At 44.3% G+C, this 18,801-nt stretch overlaps 1 protein-coding gene across 4 annotated transcripts in view; it reads right to left on the bottom strand.

The window, feature by feature from the left end:
* Positions 1-2,722: 2,722 nt before the first annotated feature.
* nlgn2a (neuroligin 2a) overlaps positions 2,723-18,801 on the bottom strand; it is a gene marked incomplete at both ends in the record, with an annotated part of 142,200 nt that continues 126,121 nt past the window's right edge. For all 4 annotated transcript variants that reach the window (XM_083993198.1, XM_083993197.1, XM_083993200.1 and 1 more), the window contains 5 exons: positions 2,723-3,557; positions 4,346-4,712; positions 5,688-5,841; positions 7,614-7,879; positions 12,634-12,819. In XM_083993198.1, coding sequence (XP_083849324.1) covers positions 2,723-3,557; positions 4,346-4,712; positions 5,688-5,841; positions 7,614-7,879; positions 12,634-12,819 — 1,808 coding nt within the window. The remainder of the gene's footprint in view (positions 3,558-4,345; positions 4,713-5,687; positions 5,842-7,613; positions 7,880-12,633; positions 12,820-18,801) is intronic.

Genomic DNA, 18,801 nt, shown 5'->3' with positions numbered 1-18,801 from the left:
TTGGGAGTTTTCCATATTTTGCTAGTGATCAGTCCACCCTCTCCTTTGATTCTCCTCTGGTTCTGATTTCTACATTTAAGGCTGTGAGTCTTTTTTCCCCCCAATCTCCTCCCAAAGTCTCTCCTCCACAGCGTGCACTGTCCATCATCTGCTCCACAGCATTTATCCACCTGCAGCACACCCAGGCCGGCTGTTTTGTGTTTTACATTGTGCACATTTCCCTTTCAGTAGGCGTACAAAATCTCTGACAGGAGCAGCCAGGTATACCGTATTATATATCTCTCCCCGGCCAGGCCCCCACCCCCACCCCCACCACCCTGTTAGGCAGTAATAAAATAGAAAACAAACAAACAGGCTAAAGCTAGAGCACAAGCAAAGACAGCACCGGTGACTAACTTCTCCCATACCGGATGTAGGCTACCATGGGTTCCTGTGGGCTCAAACAACAGCACATCAGTCCAGTTAACATACTGTATTAACCAGGGTGGATAACCCATGATCCATGTTGGAGATCCATAGCAGAGAATCAGAGGGGGGGCGGGGGCAGGGGGTGGGGGGGCATTGCTGAGCTGCAGGCCTGCACATCCTCACCCCGAAAAAAGAGAGGAATCAGAAACAGCAGTTATCAAGAGTGTTGCTTTTACCCTGTTTAGGAGATCAGAGTCTCCCTTTTCATCTCGCAGCTCTGTGCTGCAGGCCGTGAAGGCCCACCGGTCACCCCCAGTGTGCTTAAGAGTTTAATTTACAACTGATGAGCTCATAAAATCTCAATAGCTCGGTGAACTAACCCATGAATGGGAGGATAATAGCGGAGCTGAACTGAGGTCAGAAATTGTGTAGAACCGTGCTGACACAGTGAAGTCAAGAGTTTTGCGGTCGCGATGGGTGATCGCTGCGATTGTGGGCGTCAGTTGTGGAGACGAAGCTAAGTGATGTAGAGAGGGAGTGATGCTGATACAGAGGGAGGGGTGCGAGGATCGGGGGGGGGGGGGGGGGGGGGGTGTTGTGGGGGTTTGGGGAAGCAGCAGGAAGGAGCTCATTGGAGTCAAACTTTTTACTGTGGGGATGATCCTGCCTGTCTGCCTCTCTATCTTCTAACTGTCTAATTAGGGCCAACCTATAACAATGTGAAGCAGCTCTGATACCACATGCACAAACAAACACACACACACCCTCCCACGCACACACATACACACACACATGTTCTCTCACAGGCACACATCAAACAGAATATGCATGTGCTGGAAATAGGGGCGCAGACAGGAGAGGGAAGGTGGAAGTAGAAGAGCAGAGGCTGTCTGTCTCTGCTTTGTTTCTCACCCTCGCTGATATACAAAAATAATTCCCTATACACGCCGGCTACAGCAACACACCTAGGTACCTCGGGTACCCTAAAAAAAGCAATGCATTTCCATACAGAGGGAAAGAGGAAGCTACACGAGGACGATGGGATGGGGAAGCTGTCGGCGCGTTGCGTCTCCGGGTTGGAGAATTCCCTCTAAATGACATCATGGAGGAAGAGGATGAACGAACGGAGGAGTTGTGTTCACAGTTGTTGCTCTGACCCTCACGTCTTCTGAGATTTGTGGCAATGACTCCTTCTTACTCCTTTTTTTTGGGGGGGTGGGGGGGTGAAGAGGTGGAGTTGTTGACTTACTTCAGGATTATCTGTGATGCTCTTGTTCTGTGAGGTTAAACAAAGACCGATATCCAAAGTGGACCGATATGATTTGAGTAGATTTGGGAAACGTGCATTGACAGATACAGTGTCCTTTCCCCCGTCATCATCTTTAAAAATAATTCATGCATAGATCCCCCACTGAGAAAACCCATTTATATACTTTCTCCTTTGTACACATTTATATATAACTATATATAATATCATTTCTCTATATCTATATTTTCAGCAAAAATTCTTTCCACAAAAACAACAATTAAACAAATGCTTGAAAAAAAAGAAACAGAACATGAAAGAAAGAAAAAAAAACACAATCGAGGGCCAGTTTGGCACTTTGTCATGAGAACACACAGCATCTGTTAGTTGACAGTAAATAGGAATACTCTAGAATTTTCTTTAGTTTTTTTTCCCCCCTCGATGAGAAAGCAAACACAGTAGTACATACTTGGCACCAAGAATGCTGGTAGAATGAAAGTATTGGATATCAGTGTTTTCATAGCTATATGCTTACTGTATGTACTCTATGTCCCCTCTAACAGCTCCGTAGTTTATGAATCCTTAGAGCAAAGGGGCACTGGGGAGACGGATGAGAGAATCACATGTTGAATAAGGGGAACAAAGCAGGGGTAAGACACATATGTAGAAAAGAGAACGATATATGCACATAATACACCAGTGAGAGAAAAAAGAGATGACACCAAAGTAAAAGCATTTGTCCCTTTTGACAAATGTCAGAGGGCTCCAGTCTGGAAACAACAGACTTTCTTTGAAAACAGTATCTTTAAAAGATCTAGATCACCCCCCCCACCCCCCCTCCAGAGCTGATCATCTGCTGCCTTGCAGTCCAGTTGCTTCTCCACACGCCACCAGTGGAGGGAGCTGCTACGTTTTGACAGCACATGATGGAGGAGGTGGAGTTGCTTTTGGAGAAACGAGAGAATAAGAGAACAGAACAAAGGCCCACATCCAGAGGCCTCCCCTCTGGAGCGGTGGCAGAGCCAGTCTTCCTGGTCCTTATGTGGCGCTGTGTCTGGCCAGTCCCTACTATACTCTGGTTGTGGAGTGGGGGTGGGGCAGGGTGTTGTTGTGGCCGGTGGAGGGGAAGGTGTTGAAGGCATGGAGGGGCTGCATGCTGGTGATGGTACTGGGGATCATGGTGATGGTGTTGGGCGTCATCAGGGGCACGTCATCGGGGGCGCGGCGCAGCGCCAGCGTGTAGTCGGGCGGGCAGGCGGGCCGGAGGATGTCGTGGGGCCGGAGCGGCTCCATGTCGTGGTGAGCGTCGTGCTCCGAGTGCTTCATCTGCAGCGACATGATCTCCTCCTCCTGACTGTGGGCCAGGTCGTTGGCGGGGCCGCCCCGCTGAGGAGACAACCTGTGGCGCCGCATCTCGTGCCGCTTGTCTCGCTTGTAGTAAAGGGCGGCGAAGGCCAGGATGTTAAGGAAGAGGAGCGACGCCCCCACAGCCACCGTCACGCTCAGCTCAGTGGAATAGTCCCGGGTGTCTCCGGGGAAGAGGTCCTGGTGCGGACGCTCTGAACCTTCAGGCTCCGGATCAGAGGGGAATGTGGGGTAGGGGTGACGGGTGGTGCGGGGGCCCGGCGTTCTGGCCCAGGGCCCGTAGGTGCCTGGGCGAGGCCCTGGCGGCGAGCGCGTAGTGGTGGGGAACAGCCCCTCGTGTATCGTGTGGAGGTGGGGGACTAACTCCAGCCAGAAGGCCACCTTGTTGGCTCTGTAGTTGTCTCTGACCCGAGGCTTCAGGCCGATGTGCAGGTACTGCTTGTCCTTGGAGTTGAACTTGGTCCAGATGACCTCTTCAAAGCGGTTGGGTTTGGTGTGAATGAACTTGGTGTCCTGAGGGACCGGCAGATTGGGGTCCCTGGTGGAAGAGAGAGAGGGGCATGTCAGTTAAAGCTTTTAATTAATCAAAATTTCTTCAAGGTATTGATACCTGAATTCTGTAAAACCTTTTTTCTTATGAACTTACAGCAAAGTGAGGCAGAAACTCTACTTACGTCAACATCAGTCAACTTTACTATTGAATACTAGGTGTGTAAAAACCTTCATCACGATACAAAATTATATCGATTGGACAACAATTTGATGTTTGCTGGTATCACAAGTTCTGACATGACACCATTTTGACACCACATTTGACTTAGGGATCAATAAACACCTGAAATATCGTTTGAAATTTCTATTTCTGAGCTCAAACTGACATTTAATTGAAAAACTATCTAAAAGTAGTCCTCCTATTCACTGTGTGTGTGCCACACTGATTTATTGAGCTTTACAATTTTCACATTCTACAAAAGAAAACTGAAACAAAATTAAATTCCTGTTGTGTGAACCTTACACCTGTATTTTTAGAACTTAGTAATTAGCTACACTCACGTCTCTACTAATGAAATATGAAATTGCTGCAGATACTCATCACTCAGATGTGCCAGGGGGATTTTAAAAATAAAAGGCACGTCTTACAAATGATGATGTCTGATCAATGTTTTCATTCCGGATGGTGCTAGAGATCACTGAATTGATGTATTTATGTATCATTACACTCCTACTGGCAACTAGCTGATTTTTAGATACAATTTGAAATCACACTTACACACAGAATCATCACAATAACAAATAATATAAAACACAATCATCAGTAAGGCCTACCCAGTCTTGGCGAAGTTGGTCCAGTAAGTCATGACCACGGCGCTCAGCATCACATCGTTCTTGGAGAAGTTGCATGGGAACAGATCCGTGGCACCGATCATGGGCACGCCAAAAACGTACGGTATTTCATCCCCGTGCGCGGCGTCGGCCCACTCGGGTCGCGTCTCGGTCTGGCAGTGGTGGTAGAAGGTGTAAAAGTAAACCGGGGACTGAAACTCGGCGTGGAGCTTGGCGGTGGCCACGGCCGGCGCCACCCACTGGTGGTCGGTAAACAGAGCCAGCAGGGTCTTCCTCCTCATGTCGCCGTTGTCCCTGTCTGCCCAGTCCGTGTACATGAACTTAATGGTCTCCCTCAGGATGTCTTTGCCTGGGGGGGGGGGGGGGTCAGACGTGGGAGGGGAGAAAGGGATAGAAGGGAAGAGAGAAGAGAAAAATGCACCAAGTTGAAAGGAAAGTCGTGACAGTGACAGAACATTTTGAGAGAGGAGAGCGGTCAATAGATCCAGAGAACCAAAGGGTGGAGGAGGAGAGAACTGAAATGATAGATAGAAAAAACATAACGAGGTCTTTGTGTTTGTATGTGCTGTGCTGCGTCTGTGTGAGTGGCAGAAAAAGTGCAAGGACAGAGTGAGCCGCGAAACAAAGACTACACGCCTCTCAGAGAGCACAATGAATGACAGGCCCTTGAGATGGAGTGTGACTGCATTATCCAAATGCGCGTGTATTTTGACTGTGGCCCGCTGTGAGGGGTTTGCAGGTTGATCTGTTAGGAACAACAGCACTGTGATTGAGCGCTGGCTGCCTGGGGGATGATGAGAGACAGCATTAGTGCCCATAGAGCCTCAAAGGCCAGAGCACAGACCCACCACGGTGAAAGATAATCTCCATGATAGGCAGCCTCTTTAGTATGCCTGTCTTGGTTGATACACTTCACTGAGCTCACATTTTATCTCATCTCATTCTTTGCCCACATGACGTTAGAAAGAGCTGCATGTGTTTCCACTGGGAGCTGTAGTTTTGGACAAGTTGTTGTTGATGGATTTTTGGTGAAAAAATAGAATAATATTAACTGTATTTATGACAAAAATGAAACAGTCTAAAAAGTAGTGGTGTGAAATATGACATCTAGCTCAAGTCTTAAGAAATATTTTCATCATACTGAAACTTGTTCCAGTATGATGAAAATATTTACAGATATAACTTTTTTTTTTTTTTGACAGTTTCTCCTATTTTACTCTTTTCAAAAAAAAGATTTCAGCCGATTCGGCCCCTGATAAACCAGAACAGAGCTGATCTCATCAGGAGAGATAACATTGAGGGGTTTGATGATGAGTTCAGGTACCTTCAGGGTATCCGTAGAGGTTGTCCACAAAGTTAGAGATGGTGTAGTCGAACGCCGCCGCCGAGATGCCGTCGTTGTCCTCGCTGTCGTCCACAAACTTCAGCCCCTCTCCTTGGTTCACTCCTATTAGAATGTCATAGTTGAGGAACTCCCCCTGGTGGAGAAATAAGGGAAGAGAACACTCAGTGCCGAGACTGTATTTATGGTTCAGTCTCTGTGTATGACACAAACCTGAAATCACTAAGATGCCACTAAAAAAAAAAAAGTGTATCTATAAACTCAGATCAGATCCATTCATATTTTGAATGTGGTATTTATACCAAAAACTAAAATGTGCAATGACCACAAGGTGAAGAAATGTAGTTTTATGTTTTGATCATTTGAAATACATCTAAATACAACCAAATACAACCAAATACATCAGATTCCTCACAGCTAAGTTCATTTCCAACCTAAAATTCTCCTCTCGGGTATCAACTGATGCACAACAAGAGCTCAGTTTGAGACGTGGCTCATTTTTCTCCTCAAATGAGCCAGAAACCTTTTGATGCTACCCTCTAATTATTTCTTACAGATTATGAATTATGATGAGCTCAAATGGGAAGTAAGGGAAAAATAAAGAACGATGAAAAATAAGAAATAATGACATTCTATAAACAATTATGCTCAGTTTTTGTAGTATTTCTTATCTTTCCTTTGTTGCAGTGAAATACTGTATAATTCAATGTCTTAAAATTATTCCAATCAAGCTGAGAGGAGAAAATCACTCTTTGATTGAATAGCTCACTCTCCAGCATGCACCCTGTGATGACGGCTGTACAAGAGCTGCACAGTGCTTTGTATTAGAGGATCACAAGCAAAGAGGTTGTGAAACATGGGTTGAGATTACACCACAAAGGCAATCTGCATCAGCAGCACTACAGCTGTGTGTCGCGTATGAGCTCACACCAGCTGGGAAATGTCACTTAAAGGAGACATATTATTTCCCTTTTCCACAAATTAAAATAGTTCCCCGGTGTCTTAAAGACATGTCTGTGACATGCTTTGGTCAAAATACCCCAAGAATCAAACATCACAGCTCTTTTTTTCCTCTCAAAACAGCCCTGTTCAGAACGGCTGGTTTAAGTTTCTATCCCTTTAAATGCAAATGAACCACTGCTTGCCCCGCCCCTTCTACTGGTACCAGGTAGGGGTGGTGTTATGCAAATTCGAAAACTAGTTACATCATTGTTAGACAACCGAGGGAACAGCTCATAAAACCACATGGAGTTTTAAACCTAGGGAGCCTGAAAATTACAGAATGAATGAATGAATTACTTTTATTATTGTGTCATGCAAACTTCAGTATGCCCAGACCGCATGGGCTTACAAGACACCAAGGAAACAAACCCGCACCAGAACACATCAACATCAAAGAAATAAGAAAGAAACAGAAACAGGTTTATTTTGTCAATTCTCACATGTTGGGGGCCAAAAGGCAAGTCAAACACCCAAATATATGTTAAAGAGCCTTCAAAAAGTGATAATTGTTGGTTAAAACTATGGTTGAGAGACGGTCAAGTATGTGACCATCTGCTCTGAAACTATAATGTATTTTATTGTATGCACTGTAATATATTGTATGTATTGTATACTATGTATTTTAGGCATAGCACTGTTGTGTTTTTGTTTCTTTTTAATGCATTTTAATTATTGTAGTGCTCAAGTCACCTGCCCCAGAGACTACGGTTGAAAATTAGCCAACTTGGCTAAACTGGCATGTTTACAGAAATGTTTATTCATGTGCATTGTCTCTGTATATTTAAACCAATGAACAAACAAACAGATATTTCCATAATATGTCCACTTTAAACTCTGAACAAATCCTCTACACCCTTCTGTCTGTTGGATCAGTATCACATGTGGTACCGGTGCCACACCCCTCACCTGCTGCATGAGGATCTCGGGATCGTCAGGCACCACATCGCCGTCCACCACGGGGCCAAAGGCGATGTGGTAGCGGGCCGGCTGGATGTCCTGGTCCACCAGCTCCCTGAAGTTCTTGCGCCTCAGGCAGTCGACCAGGTCTGCCGTCTCTGTGTAGGTGCAGCCGACTTTCCGGGCCAGGATCTTGGTGTACTTCAGGGGCTGGTAGTTGACGGACCAGCTGGAGATGGCCGTCCCACTCTGGGCTATGGCTCTGTGAAACAGACCTGGAGGGAAAAATGGGGCAAGAATCTGTATTATATTTCTGTATTCAGGGATAAATTGCTCCTTTTAACCTAAAATAAACTGTTGGTGATCTCGCTAGATGTAATGTGAATTCTTGCAGACAGGATGTGATTGAAGATCAGTGCTGGAACAGGAAATGTGTTGCGCATCGGTCTCTTTGTCTACTTTTGGAATTTCCCTGTACTGAAAAACTATTGAACTAGCCCCATTTTATTTTACCTCATTGTTCTCAGTTGAGCGAACCTGGCAGATGGGGAATGAAACTACATCACAGAGAGAAAGCATGCTGTGGTGCTGTAACTAAAAAAAAAACTGAAGCAGGACTGGAAGCAGGCTCATGTGAGATTTTAAAAGAGCCATTTTTCCTCTTTCTTGTACCAGCTGTTTTTTTTTCCCTCTCAGCATCTCTCTGGCTGTGTCTCTGCCTTCCTCTCTTCCTCTTTGTCTCTGCCTGTCTCCTTAGTTCTGCCTGTCCTGTGCTGTTTGAACCACTCAAGTGGCTCGTTAAGGGGCCGCCTGCCTAACTCGTTTCCTCTTGCCTTCCTTTTTTCTTTCTCTCCCCTCTCCTGGGCTGAAGATTGGTCAGTTAATTATTAAGCAGAGCCGCAGAGCCCCTCTTTCCCTGGGAAATCAATTACAGTAAGAAGTAGCTTGGAAACAGCTACACCTACATATCTGCACTGTGAGAAACAGTCGGGGGGTAGACAGGCAGAGAGGTGCGAGGTGGGTATTATTTCATTCGTCTTCAAAATCAGTTTCTTTGTCATTCCCTAAGTGCCTCTGCTCAGGGCCCTCCTCTGTGTGGCTCTTCTCTTTTCTGATGTGCCAGGTCAGAGCATTTTCTTTTCTCTTTCTCCTGTTTTTTCCTCCCTCGACATTGTTACTGCAACACATCTCCACCTATATTTCTTTACCTCCTTCCCCTCTTCGTTCTCTATACACAGTTAAAGGGATAGTTCACCCAAAATTCAAATTTCACTCATTATCTACTCATCCTCATGTCGACTAAAAGCTGTGAGAATTTTCAGAGACCCCAGTGCCTTCTCTGAGTTACGGGGGGGTCTGCGCAGCAGTATTTGTCCATATAATGGTTGTGAATGGATACCACTTTTCTTCGTCCAAAAAGACACACCAAAAAACATCCAAATACCTCCATAGTGCTCATCTGTAATGTCCCTCTGGTATTGAAGCCCCGACATGAGAAATTGTTCCGAAAAAAATTAAGTAAGTCTATATTTTAAGCTTGTTTGTAGCGGAAGCTCCCAGTGTCTCAGTTCACTGCTCTTCCTGTGTCTCGCGTGATTTGCACTGACCGGCGGAACAATTTCTCATGTCGGGGCTTCAATACAAGAGGGACATTACAGACGAGCAGTATGGAGGTATTTGGATGTTTTTTGGTGTGTCTTTTTGGATGAAGAAAAGTGGTATCCATTCACAACCATTATATGGACAAATACTGCTGCGCAGACCCCCCCGTAACTCAGAGAAGGCATGGAGGACTCTGAAAATTCTCACAGCTTTTAGTCGACATGAGGGTGATTAGATAATGAGTGAAATTTGAATTTTGGGTGAACTATCCCTTTAAAAGGATGCCATGGATGCTGCCTTCCCTTCTTTCCTCCACCCTTCATTATTACATCAGTATCATTTACAGTCCCTCCCTCCATCCCATATGCCACTTCCATCCCGCCATCCATCCTGCACATGTCTGCTGTCGGACTTGATTTGTGATGCAGTGTTGTTGTCATGATTGGTGTCCCTCAAGGATGGGGATGACAGACTCCTTACCTGGCGTCCCCGGCGGGGGGAGAGAGGGGGAGGGACATGACAGACAGGCGGCGTCTAGTGGGCTGATGTTACACCGTTAGATGCTGATGATGAAGAGGGCGACGATGACGATGGAGTGATGACAAAGTGGTGGCATGAGAATGGACAGGCAGCAGTGAGAGGGGGGAGGGGGGAGAGGGGTGTCAGTGACAGGAGACAAGGGGTTAATACAAGCTTTCACAACCAGTAGGCCCCCTGTGCTGCTGAAGTTCTGCCCTGAAATATGACTGATCATGGCACTAGTGACAGAGCCAATGTAGAAACTGAAAACTAAATAATTCAATATTTAATAAATATAAATAGAATTGTTTCCACTTCTTCACTTACAGTACTTTTCAACTAACATGGTCAGGAATTGCAGTATGACTTCTTTCTTTCTTTCTTTCTTTCTTTCTTTCTTTCTTTCTTTCTTTCTTTCTACCTAATTTCCTGGTCGGAAAGGAGCAGGGAGAAAGGTACAGTATCTGAAGGTAGCAGTTGTTTCAGCTGGAGAACACAACCAAAAGTTAAAGGGATAGTTCAACATTCTGGCAAATTGGCCCATTGCCATAATCCCTATAGTTTTAGGAGTGGGTTTGTTACCTTTAATTGTCGGTGCAAGCTATTTTTAGTACGGCGGAGCAGAGTCGTGAGCTGCTCAGAGCTACGCTACGGAGGCTCATGGAATTTCTTGGTTTCCCTCATCACACTCATCAAATACACAGTCCAACAACTCCTAAACGCTCTGGTGGACAAGTTGTGACCTGCACATTCACCACGCTATGAGATAATAACAGAACGTTATGAGACGGAGTTGTTTTCGAGGTAAATCCATGCAGTTTTTCAGCAAGCAGTCTCTGCGTTTACCTCGAAAACAACTCTGTCTCGTAACGTTCCGTTATTGTAGAGTTGTTGGATTGTGTATTTTATGAGTTTGATGACGGAAACCAAGAAATCCGTAGCGTAGCTCTGAGCAGCTCATGGCTCTGCTCCGCCGTTCTAAAAATAGCTTGCACCGACAATTAAAGGTAACAAACCCACTCCTAAAACTATAGGGATTATTTTTGTATTATTTTGTATTTTCTGTGAAGTGGGTCACCTGCCATTAAAGGCCAAATGGTTGTGGGTGCCTGGGTTAATATGAAGGGTTAACAGACATCAGCATAATTGTAGCAGTTGTGTTAAATAGACACATCGCCATGGCAGCAGTACACAGTCGCTCTCTAAAGCCTTGACGACACATTTGTTTGCGAGGCACATCGAGGCAGACAGAATGAGTCAAAATTAGAGATGTGTGAGACGTCTGCTCAGAGCTTCACACACACACACACACACACACACACGGGGTGATGATTGAAACAGATGCGTGGTTGTGTGAACATGCTCTCTCTAATCTCGCTCCCTCTTTTCACCCACCAATCCTTCCCTGTTTCTGTCCTTTGCAGTTTGCGCGCGCGAGACAGAAAATGAACAGAGGGGCGAGATATTGAGGGAGAGTCCTCGAGCAGCATGGAGAACAGAGAAGTTACGATCGAAGGAGGACAGCTTCAAGAACGGCATGATCAAAGGCGCAGAGTGCGTGACCATTTTGGCCGCGGGTCCTCAGCCACACTGATCTCAATTCAGATCAAAGTCGACCGGTCCGTAGGCCCCTCTCTTTTGGTGGTGCAATGTTAACACTTAGCCCTCGGGGTGTGTTGTTGGTAATGGGGAGCATGAGGTCAGACAGATGTAGGTTTTTTGATGGAGGTAAAAACCTCTCCGCTGCCGAGCAGTGGAGCGTTAACAGGAGCCAGGAGCGCTCGCCAAGTCAGGTAATGTGAGGTGATGTTGGAGCCCCGGTGTCATTTATCCTCCACAGACATGGACGACATAACCCGGATCAAACATGGACTCACTCATTAGCAACATGACTGCTCAAATTCTTCAGTTCAAAGGATAAGCAGTGTTTTCCTTTGAGGATAGAGGTGTCAAGTGAACATCACAGGATCTAATGATTTCTGGGCAGTCCCATCTGATCATGGCTCCTGACGCAGCCCAAAGAGAAATACGGCTACACATACATACTGTCAACTATACTGGGCATAAAGAGTCAAACAAGACTGACCATCTGTTCCCTGTAAATATACTGAATAAAAACACAGAGATGGTGTGGAAGCGGCCAAGAAAAGAAAAAGTCAGGAATGATCTACACTGAAACATCACTGGATCTGGTAGAATTCATGTTAGCAGCCTCCATCCATTAGTCAAGAGATGTGTGGTTAATGAGTGATTCTCAGGCCTGGATTCAGACGATTAGCAGTCAAATTTTTTTTTATGTCATTCCAGGGATTCCGCTGGCTGTGGGAGCGCTGTGCTTCGAAATTCATTTATACACTTCTCACAAAAAGTTAGGGATGTTTGGCTTTTGGATTAAATTTCAGAATGCTCCTAAAATGCACTATAACCTTTACAGGTGAATTAAATTTAACCTTCTCTAAACGTTTGAATGCACATGTGCAATTGTTCAATGTTTCAGTACTTATTAAATAACATGCTGTTCTCTAACAAGGTGATTAACCACAAAAATCATAAGCACCATCTTATTTAGTGGTTCAATTGTCATTGAACCACTAAATGTTCTGGTTCAATGCTTTTGTTTGAGATAAAGAAATTACCATTGCATCCTTCTACTTAAAAGGCTTTCATGATAGAATATCACTGTAGCATGAACTTTTTATAGGGATATTCTTGTCAAATATTCCTAACTTTTACTTTATTTGTTTATTTGGATGGGACAGTGCACATTAATGGACATAAAAACATGTAAATGTGGCGGATTGTAGCAAAAGTGCTAATTTCCATCCTTTTTGTGAGTAGTGTATATGGATGCTGTGCCAAGAGAACAAACACAGATGTAACACAATGCAACAGAGTTGTCTTCACTTACCCTCCGAGTGGTGTGAGAGGATGAGGAGGTTGACACAGGACGCCCCTGCTCCGGAGCCGAAGATGGTGATCCTCTCTGGGTCTCCGCCAAAGTGACCGATGTTCTCATTGAGCCAACGCAAGGCCTGGATCTGGTCCAGGAGGCCGTAGTTCCCCTTAGCGGACTGATCGCCGGTGCTGAGGAAGCCTGGAGGAAAAAAGAAGAGAAAGAGGAGACAGACACGATGATGTTAGTATCAGTAGATTTACTATTTAGTACCCATCTGACAAACGTTCCCAACTTTGGCCTGAAAATCAAGTTTCTGACTGTTTGAACAAGTGTGTTTTTGTTTGAGTATGTGTGTGCATGCAACGGCATTATTCATCAGCAAGGAGTGACAGATGAAAGCAAAGGCAGAGAGAGAAGAAACTGCTTTTACAGCTCTCCCCTTAATGACGTGGACTGTGTGTAACGCCCTTGAGCAGGGACTTTTACACAAAGCCACTTAAATAACAAAATATAGGTGACCCTAATCTGAATCACACCCATGACTGGATTACAAGTGATGACACATCATAGCTGGATTCAAACATTCTACAGTCTTTTAAATCACTTGATTCTCCATCAATATTCTATATCTTTTTTTTTTTTTTTTTTACTGTGAATAAATCCCATACAAGTCCCAACAATGAACAGATTCTGGTATGTGTGTGTATGTGAGGCTTGTTCCTCTGTATCATAGAGCTCCATTGTCTAAAAAATGATTAAAACCACATCAGAGACATGAAGCTTCATTACCATGAACATGAGCACTGTAGTTGAGCTGACATTTGCCTCTCATGATTACTGCTGAGTATCTTCGATTGTTCTACCAAAGACCTAAATCTATTCCATTTAAGTGCCCATTAACTGGCGGGCTCTCGGTTCCTAATGGGACTCCTAATTAGGTCTTTATTAAAGGCAGGTGCACTGGAAAGGTCATCCATTAAGCCTATACAGTACAGGTTAAATACTTGTATACAGCTTGCTGCTGGGATCCACTGGGAAAGAAACACAACTACACTGTCTGCAATGTGTGTGTAATTAGTGTTATAAAGATGTACAATTAGACCCAGTATAAAGTCACAAGCATATTTGGATTCTCTATACAGCAACTCCTTTGTTCAGTGCCAAGTCAACACAGTTCACGTGTTAAGGTAGGAAGGAGTGTCCGTCTCTATTGGGTGTCAGCCTTAACTTTCAAGATTTGTTCTGGCAAATTCACTTCAGGGAAAGTGGAAAGGTTTGTACAGTGATTAAAGCACAGTGCTGTAACAATGTCACATTGATTAAAGCAGTGAAAACAGACCTAGTAAATGTTTCATCATGTACACGAACACGACACATGGGGCTCGTATCAAGGGTGAAGCAGGGATACGACCTCTGAAACAAACAGTAATACCACATTTTCACCTGATTTCTCTATTCTTTTCACCATCTGTGGTTTGACTATCACTGTTTTAATCATGTCGTTTGGAACCGCCTGAATTGACAGAACCAGCAGCTGTTCATTTTGATAAACCACAGGACTAATATTCACCTATCAGTAGAGGATAACAACATGCATTATTAACTGTCATTTATTTTTTGTCAGGTCATGGAAACATGTAGGTTCAAATATCAATACATACTCTGCAAAAAACATGTTAACTTAACTACATATGGTATATACAACTGGATCCAAAATGCACTGACCATGAACACAGGATATGGACACAGAGCATCAACACAGATGAACCGACAAAGGACAATGGGAAGACACTAGAATACACAAGGGAACGAGACACAGGTGGTGCAATCAGACACAGGTGAGACACATGAGGTAATCACAGGAGGGAGCGAATAGGAAGACAAGACATTGGACTTCAAAATAAAACAGGAACTAAACTCGGAATGAGACAAACCATGGCTGTGTTCGAAACCGCATACTTCTCCTACTACTCGTACTACTCATACTAACGATTTGAGTATGCAGTATGTTCACACTGCGCAGTATGCGATTTGCAGTAGGCGAGAAGTTCCCGGATGCATACTAGATTCGGCCGAAATGTTGAGTATACATCATGAGGTCACTACTCATACTCAAACTACCCAAGATGCAACGCAACGTGACGTCAAGGACCGCCTCTTCCTTGCCGCGAAAAAAAAAAAAAAAAAGAACGGAGAAGGAGGAGCACGAGGTCGGTCCAAACGGCGTTTCCAAGCTAGCCACAGTGGGGACAGGTTCACTTCCTGTTTATAAAGTAAGAGCACTGACGTCATTGTAACGGCTTTCTTTATGGTCAATTGCAACGGGTGCTTTATTTTGACACAGAAACCGGAAGTACAGTGCTCACTACGGCTGGTTTTACTAACGCCAGAGAAGTCCGACTTCGTCCGACTAAAATTGTAAATAGGTGTTATTTTGTCATTTTTTCAACACCATGGGGATACGAAGTAGTACTTTCTCGCCTGAAAATGTTTCAAATGTTGCTGAAGTTATATATTTACAGAGTTTAGAGCTTAAGTGAAATCAGCTTCAGGGCGGCTGATTTCGGCTCGGGCAGGAGCGAAATGCATTGTGGGTTATCATAGTACGCAGCAGTGTGAACGCTCTGCATACTGTATGATCGATTAGTATGTAGTATGGAGTATGGAAGTATGCAGTATGGAAGTATGTAGTATGGAGTATGTGGTTTCGAACACAGCCCCAGTCTTATAGTGTTTGGGTACTAAAATATTTAAAGTCCACTGAACAACCACTCCATTTGTAAGATCTCACTAAACAGAAACTCAAACAACCTGCAACTCTCCCAGCATTATATTCTACTACATATTTCATGCTGAACAAAAAAAAGGCTGATGGTGCAATTATGAGACTTCAGCCTTGACTGATTTTTTGCCCTGATACTGAGAACATGTGTCCATGTGCTGACATGACACAATATTGTATTAAATTACCTAAGTGAATCTAAGTGAATTGTGCCAAAGTTTCCCTGAAATTGACACCCCATAATGACATTTACTCCCTGTCTAATAAATGACACACACCAATAATAACAGGAACACTGACTGACACACTATAAAACAAGAGACACAACTTTCAAATGACAGCAGTTGTCTGCCAGAACCTCACAGACGTCATTGCTCATCATATTGGCCCACTGAAAACTCTCCATTAATAGTAAAGGACTATGAATAATGACTTTACAGCTTCATTTTACCAGAAATGTTTACACGCTGCAAGTTCACAACATTGTAGCCTATCAATAATTTCTGTTTTCATCCTGCAGGTATGACTTATTTAAATCAACAGTCATCATCTCAACTGATCCATTAAAACAAAAAGGGATGGGAGCTCAGCTCATATCAGTAAGCGCATCGTGCATTCACTGGCTTTTTGTGCTGCTCTGTATAAACTCCACAAATACACACAAATAAACTGCATGTTTGGGTGCATTAATTAAGCCCAGCAAAAACAAGAGGCAAATAAGCTGCCTAATGCCCAACTGTAATCACCATGATATATTAAACATAACCAATTATGCTAATGAGGTCATTAACGGAGCTAATTAATGCAATACATAGCAATACTTTTATGTCAGCGTGGTTACTTGCAACAAAATGTGTGAGCGCAGTGTCACTATGAAGTCCGGATATTAAAAGAGGGAGAATAATGAAAATCAATGATTATCGTGATTTTAATTGTTGTGTTTTTGCGGTTTTAGTTATTGTCCTTGTTAAATGTGTGATGTGCTGGTGTAGTGGGGGACATCAGAACACCACGGTGATTGAACAGGGCTGCAGGGAGCCGGCACAGGAGCAGGAAGCCTGAAGTTATCCTGTTCCAGCCGAGGCCTTTGTCTTTCCTGCACCTTTTCACGCTGCGTCCGTCTCACTGTGAGTCAGTGTACGACAGCAGGCCACTTCACCCCCGCTCCCCCCTTTTCCTCTGTCATCTGATTCAAAAAAAAAAAAAAAAAAAAAAAAAAGGCTCCAAGAAACAGAGGAGCTGGTTAAAATGCCGCAATGCAAGATGAAAGCGCGGCTCTGCATGAATAGCCTTTAAAATGGCTGTGGTGAGGAACGGTGGTTAGAGGGGGAAAGAGGGGAGAGAGACAGAGGGAGAGGGAGAGAGAGGGAGTAAAGGAGAAGGAGAGAAGGATAGTGGGTGTTCTGTGAGTCCCGGATAGAGGCACAGTGTTTCATCTGCCTCCAAGACACCAGGGGTTGGTTGGCTCTCGCACACACACACACACACATACACACACACACACACACATACAGGGACACTGATCAAAGGCTGACACTACAGAGAAGACTGCCTCCTTTTCTCTCCATCTCTCTCTCTTTTCCACACACGCAGAAACAAACGCACACATCACACATATATACATGGGTGCACAAAGACAGAGGGATATTACATGTGTGCGTACGTGCGTGGAAACAGGACACACGCATACGCACAAAGCACCAACATGCTAGCTAGCATCGCCCACACGGACCTGATGCACACCCATGTTCCTGTGTATTTTAAGCGAACGCCTTTGTGCGTCTCTCCTGCATTCACAACGATGAGTCTTTCATGTACCGTCAGAGAGACTTGAGATTATATAGAACCATTGAGCTAGAACAGGTTGGTTGTGTATATGTGCGTGTAGCCATACATGTGATCACAAAGTGTGTGCGACCAGCTTCTAACACACCATATCCCATGTGAATTCATTGTTGAAAGGTTGACATGGGTGCCAGAACTCCCTGTGCGAGTGTGTGTGTGTCCTTGGCAGCATTGTGATCATTGTCTATCAGAAGAGTGTGTGCATCGTCCAGAGAAATGAACAGATGTGGGCGGCTCGAAGCATCTGAATTATGTATGGCATGCACACATTTTCAAAGTCTCTCTCATACATGCACTCGGATTGTGCCCACCACTTCTTTCAAAGGTGATTAAAGCCACCTGCCTGTTAGATAGTCTGCACCTTTCCCAAATGATGTTGGCTATTATTATAATTGCAGCATTGTACCTTTGTGTTTACAGCGCCGATGCTGCGGCGGGACGACGCCATCGTGCTCGAGCGTTTTTGCAATTTCCGGAGGGTCACGCCGAATGATGCAAAAGGATTGGGAAGTAGGAGGGGAAAAAAGGGGGGAAATAAGAAACATTCCTCTTCTCTTCAGTGAGCTTAAAAAGAGTCTTTTTTCCACAAACACCACTCCGGCTTTAGACACAACGATTGGCCTTGGGTGATTTGCTCTGCTCCGCTCCCTCTTTCTCTTTGTGCTCTTTCTCTCTCTAAAGTTGTTATTACTATTGCCTGGCTGTGACAACCAAATTATCTGTGAAATTATTCAGATTTTATGCCCTCATACTGGGCAGGACCCCTCTCAGTGTGTGTGTGTGTGTGCGTGTATATGTGTAACCCTTTCCCGTGCTAGAAAAACAGTGACATTTCAACACATGAACAATCAGCTGAACACTGAGCAAACCTGCACCTCAGTCTAATCTCTCGCTTTCTGTCTTTCTCCCATATTTTTCTGTATTTTTTAATCAGCGTCTCACTTTTTTTGATCTTCCCAGCAACTTGCACATCTTTTCATCTGTTTCCCTCGGAAACTATTCACCTTTGGCTTTATGTTTAGCAGAGGAAATAAAACCTCACAACAGCAGCATATTAATGACAGTCACAAAACCTCCTTTCAGTTTAAGCGTACTGATACATCCTCATTCATATCTGGCTGCCATTTATCATTTCAATGTTCTCTATCTACCTCTATATACTGTGGCCTTGCTGGATTCAAATGAGCCTCCTATAGGAGAAATTCATAGGTAACGTTGCACAGGTAACCCAGACCTACTGCCATCAACTCCACTGTTGACTATACATTCATGCTGTAACAGAGATGTATGTACAGCGAGGAAAATAAGTATTGAACGTGTCAATAGACTTGCATGGTGAGCATGTATAGAGGCCATGGCCATTAAATGCATTCTTCTTAGTTTTCTCTTGACTCTGTCAGAAATCTAGCGAGGAGCACCTGGTCGAGGCCAGTTTATGGCGACACGTAACCGATGCCATCAGTATCTTCTGCAACATAAGTTTCTGAAGGTCTTGAGAAGCTATTTGCTTTTCCCCATCATGAGATGCCTCTTGTGTGACACTTTGGTGATGA

Source organism: Trachurus trachurus, assembly GCF_905171665.1.
Source record: "Trachurus trachurus genome assembly, chromosome: 18".
Classification (NCBI taxonomy): Eukaryota; Metazoa; Chordata; class Actinopteri; order Carangiformes; family Carangidae; genus Trachurus; species Trachurus trachurus.
The sequence above is the reverse complement of the archived record's forward strand: the minus strand, read 5'-3'. Positions and strand labels throughout refer to the sequence as shown.